The sequence below is a fragment of the Cicer arietinum genome, chromosome 7 (assembly GCF_000331145.2).
Source record: "Cicer arietinum cultivar CDC Frontier isolate Library 1 chromosome 7, Cicar.CDCFrontier_v2.0, whole genome shotgun sequence".
Lineage (NCBI taxonomy): Eukaryota > Viridiplantae > Streptophyta > Magnoliopsida > Fabales > Fabaceae > Cicer > Cicer arietinum.
In genome coordinates, this window is record NC_021166.2 from 14,435,075 (window position 1) to 14,442,701 (window position 7,627).

Consider the following 7,627-nt stretch of genomic DNA (forward strand, 5'->3'; position numbering starts at 1 on the left):
AATCCGCATACCTCAACTATTAACTCACACGTTCATAGATATTTGATAAATACAAGAGTAAACCACAAAAAAAAAAAAAAATAGAGAATACAGAGATTTATGTGATTCGACATCTCTTATCTACATCTATGAGAACATTTAAACATAATTCATCTATATTCTCAAATAAGATTAAAATGATTTGTAATTCAACTCAATATTTATATTATCTTACAATACTCTCTCACATTAAAGAGTTACAACTAATAATAACACCAATATTTTACACAACAAATAACTACCCACACTCCTCTCACTAAGATAGAGAAATTTGGGGATATTTCACCTCTTCACCAATTTTTCTATTTATAGGATAGAGAATTTGACTTCATCTAAAAAAAGATTAATATTCTACAATTCCAATAACTTCTAGAAATTTCTAATTCGTTATTCTAAATTGAATGTGCAAGTTTTAATGGTCAAATTTAAAAATCTTAAAATATTCATTCCATTTTTCCATACATTGAAATTCTACACTTCAAAATTTGAATTGAATCCCAACAAAATATGGAATTTAGGGCCAGTCAAATACTTATATAAGATAATTATATTGACTCCCAATTATCATTAATAATTACATTATGTTACATTGGTGAACAAGCTTAAGTGAGATAGTATCTCACCCATTCAGTGTACTATAAGGATAATTGATGTAATAAATTAAACAAAGCAAGCAAGTCAATCAGGAAATGAAAATTCAATTTATAAAATATTCCATCATTTACGCAAGTGTAAGAAACTGGTTGGCAAGCAATGACATATGGGCTAATAGGTGATTATTGGCTTTTCAAGGGTTTAAAGAAGAAAACTCATCAAAGGCACCTTCCTATTGTTGAAACTAATTTGCCCTCTTGGGTGAGAGAGAAATAATAGTAGGTGGGAATGAGATTCTAATATTGATTCATAGAAAAGAAAAAAGAAAATAAGGTTTGGTAAAGTAAAGTAAGGAAAAACGTTTCCAATTTGATCCCCTTTTTAGGAATTTTGATCAAGGTCCATTTGTCCTCTTTGAGTTTGTGGATTCCATTCTATTTTACCGCTTTTAATAATATTACTACTTCACTTTTCCTTAACTTTCATTTCATCCTTTGTTTTCTATCATAAAAACCTCAACATAAAGCACAAACAAACAATTTCTTTCATTCTCCCTCTTCCATCATCATCTTTTTCTAATTGGTATTGCACTGCTTGAGTACAAGTCAAGTCTATTTCATACTCTGCAAAGACTATCACCATTCTGGGTACCCCCACTAATATCTCCCAGTTACAATATTTTCAGTGTCTCCAGTTCAAACTGAAATTTTTCCTATCCTAGTGATATTCATGGATCTGACTTTCCAGTAACCTATATTGAGATTCTTAGTGAAAGAACCATATCATCATATATACAATAACTTACACAGCAAAATGTCATCTGCAGAAAAACCCAGCTCCAAAGGGCAAGCATGGTTAGTTGAAAAGCTTCACCTTTGAACTTTATATACATCCAATTTCTACATCAAATTATTATTTTTTAACTCACAAAATTCATAATCACAACGACATTTGCAGGTTCTGCACAACTGGGTTGCCAAGTGACATTGTGGTTGAAGTGGATGACATGACCTTTCATCTTCACAAGGTAAGCTTCACAATATACACAAAAGTATTCATTTTGCTCATTCAGCAAACACACCAACCAACACACAAATTTTGGTTTTTTTCCAATTAAAGTAGCAACAACGTGTCACTGAAATTTGTCTGCAATACCCATTTTCAGTTTCCGTTGATGTCAAAAAGCCAAAAGCTTCACAACCTTATAACCCAGCAAGAAGCAGAAGCAGCTACAAACTCCACAGTCCCACAGGAAGATGAAGACGAAGACGAAATCGTGGAAGAACAGTGTCACGTGACGTTCACGAGTTTCCCCGGCGGCTCTGAAGCATTCGAGATGGCGGCTAAATTCTGTTACGGCGTTAAAATGGAACTATCACCTTCCAATGTAGCTTCACTCCGTTGCGCAGGCGAGTTTCTCGAAATGACAGAAGAATACTCTGAGGATAATCTCATTTCCAAAACGGAGAGGTTTTTCTCTCAGCATGTTTTCAATAGCATTGGTGACTCCATCAAAACCCTAAAAACCTGCGAGCGATTGATGCCTATGGCGGACGAATTGGGAATCACGGAGAGGTGCATCGATTCCGTTATCTCCAGAGCTTCTTCGGCGGATCCTGCGTTGTTTGGTTGGCCGGTGAGCGACGCCGTTGCTTCCGCATCTAAACAGATCCTTTGGAATGGAATTGATTCCGCCGGGAGGAGAACCGCCGCCGGAGAGTCCTGGTTTGAAGATCTGGCGCTTCTGCGTTTGCCTCTGTTCAAGAGATTGATTCTCGCGATGAGAGACGCGGAGATTAATCCTGAAATTATCGAGACTTGTGTAATGTATTACGCAAAGAAGTACATTCCCGGTGTTTCGAGATCGAGTCGGAAACCGTTACCGTCGTCGGTGTCATCAGAGACAGAACAGAAAGAGATTCTGGAAACTTTGGTTTCGAATCTTCCACCGGAGAAGAATTTGAATTCTTCTACGGCGACGAGGTTTCTGTTCGGATTGCTACGAACCGCGAACATATTGAACGCTTCGGAAGCATGTAGAAACGTTTTAGAGAAGAAGATAGGGTTACAGCTTGAAGAAGCCACACTCGATGATCTTCTAGTTCCGAGCTACTCCTATCTGAACGAAACACTTTACGACGTTGATTGCGTTGAAAGGATTTTAGTTTATTTTCTAAATAGCTTCGAAGCAAGAAACGCCGTCGCCGACGCAACAGTTGAAGTGAGTGACGCCGCGACGAGTTCACCGGCGATGATGCTCGTCGGAAAACTCATCGACGGATATTTATCCGAAATAGCTTCGGATGCGAATCTTAAGCCAGAGAGATTCTACAATTTCGCAATCTCTCTTCCGGATCAGGCAAGACTCTTCGACGACGGTCTCTACCGCGCTGTTGATGTTTATCTCAAGGTATCAATCAACTTCCGTTACTAATTTTTATTTCGCATTTTTAGAAACCGTTTTTTCATACTATAAATTAAAATTACTGAATTACAGGCACATCCATGGGTTTCGGAATCGGAGAGGGAGAAAATTTGCGGATTACTCGACTGTCAGAAACTAACACTAGAAGCGTGCACACACGCGGCACAGAACGAGAGACTTCCACTGCGCGCGGTGGTTCAAGTGCTTTTCTTCGAGCAACTTCAGCTACGTCACGCCATTGCAGAGACACTGATGGCAGCGGAGACGGGTGCGGAAACAGGGCGTAACTCGGCTGCGCTAGATCGCGAAGAGGAAAATGGAGGGGGAAATTTACAGTTAGGGTTAGTTTCAGAGCACGTGCAAGAAGGGAGCAGCACGTGGCGTGTAGCGGTGAGGGAGAATCAGGTGCTGCGTTTGGATATGGATAGCATGAGGACGCGGGTGCATCAGTTGGAACGTGAGTGTTCCTCGATGAAGAGAGTGATTGAGAAGATTGAAAAACCCGCCGCAAACGGCGGTGGATGGAGGGCGTCGCTCGGACGGAAGCTTGGTTGTAAGTTTAAAACTCAGGTTTGTGATTCGCATGAATCAGCGGTTGTTGATACGCGCAAGGGACGCCATCGTAACCCGCAGCAGCAGCATCCTCATCATGAATAAGCATTACGCTCAATTTACCCTTCACGTGAGGATTGTTGTTGTAGTTGGTGGAGTAAAGTTGATACGGGTCCCAATTGTAATTTTTCATTTTTTTTTCTTAATCTTTATAAATTTTAATTCATAGCCAATTACCATTTTACAAGTTGGATAGTGTTCGACTAGTAAAAGTAATTACGTTGTTATTGTTAACCCCTATGGTAAGTAAGGGAGTGTTTGACTCGTATGCGGCAATTATTGGGAGGACTGGGTTTGAAATGTTGAGGTGACCCGGGATATTGAAGTGACGGTGATGTGCTGAGAAGCACAAGACATGAAATTATAGAATATGGATGATAGTGGGTGGCATGCTGGAGACAGCAAAATAGGTAATGGAAGTTCCAGATACTTTTTCTTTCAAGTTTATGTGATTATTAACCGTACTCAAGCGCACACTCATTATTGCTTCTAATAAAAGATAAAAGATAGAAGAGGTGATTACATTAAAGTGTTTTTTCTAAACTGAAAGTACTCGTGACCATCATCCGCATAAACAGTTACAAAGGTTTCTACACTTTATGAGTTTCATGTTGGAGTCATTATTGCATTGTTTCATTATAGAGTATCTTTGTTGAGCAACAATAGCCTTTCTGTGATTGGTTTAGGGAGTAGGAAGAAGAATAATTTTTCATATGCTCCGAGTTCTTAAGCCATCTTCATTATATGCGTTTGAGGTTTAGAGCTTTCATCTCAAGTTGAGTAGTCATTTACTTCCTCTAGCTCATATTATGTAGGGTGGCAAAACTGGTCAATCAGTTCATATTATGTAGGTGTGTCATATGTGTTTCACTTAATCCAATTACAAAGGAGTGGAAACTAGATAACTTGTTTGATGATAGGAGTGGGAGTGACATGGATGATAATAACATAAGAATATTTTGGAATGACAAACTCCTTATCAAATAATAATAAAATTGTTAAAAAGGTTTCAAGACGATGGAACGATACTATTAATAACAACTCAAATTGAATGGTGCAAGAGCTCTACAATGAAAATTCGACTCATAATTTTTGGTTTTTAATATTGGTGTTGTGCTGACTCGTCTCGAAAAAATAAAATTCTATTATGTTTGAGTGCGATAATATAGTGTGACATTATTTGTTTTATCGTTTAAGTGTGGATACACAAAAAGCAAATGACTTGATTTTGTCGGTATTGTATTTTGAATAAGGAAATTATAAATGCTATCACCAAATTTAGAACTATCTTAGCTTTACAAACGTTTTGGCAACACATAGTTGAATTAATCATGTCAGTGACTATCTATAGCCGATATGAGCGAATGTCAATAAATATTTTTTCGTAGATGGATAAGATTAAATATTGTGAATTTTACATTATTTTTTATCTTAGAAATTAGTTTGATCATATTTTTGACCATTTTAATTATTAGGTTTGTTCTCAAAATATAGATGAGAAATGTCATAAATCATATTCAGTTTAATTGTATATTTTTATTCGCATTTGAATGAAATTTTATATTTTTGTCAAAAAAATTGGAATGGTGCAATTAGTATTAAAGTTGTTATATGTGGTACTCAATTAGAAGACTTTGAAGATATAGTTAGTTTTAGGTAGTTAGTTTTCAGTTAGTTAGTTGTAACTATTTTGTTTGTTACTCTTAAACTGTAAACAACTTGTATATAAGCTAAAACAAGAGAAATAAATATAGAAGCAAGTTGTAGTTTTAATTGTGCAGAAAATTGACAACAGAAAACTTCAAGAAAGTTGTAAACATTTTCATCTCATAATAGTGATAATTCAAGTCGGATCCAGTCCCTCAGACGTAGGGGTTCATCTCTAAATTGGGTTAACAGTTGTGTGTGTTCATTTTAGAATTAAAAGGCTTAAATTTTGTTTGGCAAAAAACAGATAATGTTCTCCGTTTTACAGTCTGATCATTCTGCGTTCTACAGAAACCAAGAACATTCTTGGTTTAGGTACTGATCAATCTCCATTTTATTTTCAATCAGTCTCTGATATGAAACCAAGAACATTCTTGGTTTATTAACTGATTGATCTCCGTTTTTAACAACAATTGGTATCAAGAGCACGAGCGAATTATATTCAAAGAAAAGATGGCATCAACAAAGTATATACTTGAAAATTTCGATGAGAAGAATGATTTTGGATTGTAACGTCTAAAGATGAAAGCGTTGTTGGTTCATCAAGGCTTGACAGAAGCATTGGGAGGAGAGAAAGACATTGCATCCACACTACTAAAAAAGGAGAAGAATAATATCAGGAACAAGGCTCATAATGTTTTAATCTTGAGTCTCGAAGATAAGATTATGAGAGAAGTGTCAATGGAGACATGTACAACAGGTATTTGGCTCAAAGTAGAATCTTTATACATGACAAAATCATTAACGAGTCATTTGCACTTAAAACAAAAGATGTATACTTTTAAGATGCAACTTGGGGGTCAATTGAATATCATATGGATGAGTTTAATAAGATTATATTAGATCTTGAAAATATTGATGTAAAATTGGATGATAAGGATCATGCCCTATTGTTGATAAATTCATTACCAAGCTCTCTTGAAAATATGTATGATACACTTCTTTATGGTTGAAATTCTTTATCATTAGAAGAAGTACAAGTTGCACTAATCTCTAAAGAATTGAAGAGAAAGTCAGATGGGAAATAAGAAAGTAATGCTGAGGAATTTTTTGTCAAAGCCAAGGCAGGGAAGAAGAATAAAAAACAGAAGAATAAATTCGAGAATAAAGAAAAAATAACAAGTCTAAAATGAAGTGTTTCATATGCAAGAAAGAGGGGATTTCAAGAAAGAATGATCAGATTGGAAAGGAAAGAAAATATCAAATTGTGATGATGATTATGGAAATGCATCTATAACATCTGAAGGTTATGAAAGTACATAAGTTTTTATGGCAAATTCAAATGAAATCGTGGATGATGACTGGGTGCTTGACTCAGGGTGTTCATTTCACATGACCTCATATAGAGATTGGTTTCTTGATTACAAAGAAATTGATGGAGATAAGGTGATTATGGGGAACAAACCAGCCTACAAGGTTGTTGGAATTGGTTAAATCAAGCTAAAGCTAGAAGATGGAACCATGAAGATTTTGTCAAAGGTCAGTATGTTCCAGAGCCAAAGAGGAACGTAATTTCTATAGGAATACTGGAATAAGCCGACTGTTCATACAAAGCAGAGAAAGACACTCTAAAAGTCATAAAAGGATCATTGGTAATCATGAAGGGAACAAGGGATCATGGTACCTGCATTCTCAATGGTCAAGCAGTGACAAGAATAGCAACAATGGTGATACAAACATCAAGCAAAGCCAGGATGTGGCATCATAGGTTGGGACATGTAAGTCTAAGGGGAATGCAAGTTCTGGACAGACAAAACATGTTATGTGGGGACAAGATTAGTGATCTTGATTTTTGTGAGCATTGTGTGTATGGAAAGATGCATAGGGTCGAGTGCTCTACAAAGAAACATTGCTTAAAAGAAATTATGGAATATGTTCACAATGATATATGGGGCCTTGCAAAGATTGCTTCACTTGGAGGTAACAAGTATTTCATTATATTTCTTGATGATTATAGTATAAAAGTATGTATTTATTTGTTGAAAAGTAAGGATGACGCATTCAAAACATTTAAAGACTGGAAATCTATGGTTCAAAACAGAACTGATAAGAAGATTAAGACCTTAAGGAAAAACAATGGTCTTGAATTTTGCAGTGATGAGTTCACTAGTTTTTGCAAAACTCATGGTGTGAACATGGAGAGGACTGTAAGACACACACCTTAGCAAAATAGTCTGGCTGAAAGGATGAATAGAACCTTGTTTGAAAGGATGAGATGCATCCTATCAAATGCAGGCACATGCATTCCTG

General features: G+C 36.3%; 1 protein-coding gene across 1 annotated transcript; it reads left to right on the forward strand.

The window, feature by feature from the left end:
- Positions 1-787: 787 nt before the first annotated feature.
- On the forward strand, positions 788-4,125 carry LOC101493893 (BTB/POZ domain-containing protein At5g66560). Its single transcript, XM_004509142.4, has 4 exons — positions 788-1,487; positions 1,591-1,660; positions 1,799-3,043; positions 3,131-4,125. The coding sequence occupies exons 1-4, from the start codon at positions 1,447-1,449 to the stop codon at positions 3,713-3,715; spliced, it is 1,941 nt and encodes a 646-aa protein (XP_004509199.1). The 5' UTR covers positions 788-1,446; the 3' UTR covers positions 3,716-4,125.
- Positions 4,126-7,627: the final 3,502 nt, after the last annotated feature.

Excerpts from the sequence above, each read along its gene's own strand:
- LOC101493893 (XM_004509142.4), top strand. The coding sequence starts at position 1,447 with ATGTCATCTGCAGAAAAACCCAGCTCCAAAGGGCAAGCATG. Across the intron at positions 1,488-1,590 it reads AGCTCCAAAGGGCAAGCATG|GTTCTGCACAACTGGGTTGC; the intron begins GTTAGTTGAAAA and ends CGACATTTGCAG. Across the intron at positions 3,044-3,130 it reads CTGTTGATGTTTATCTCAAG|GCACATCCATGGGTTTCGGA; the intron begins GTATCAATCAAC and ends ACTGAATTACAG.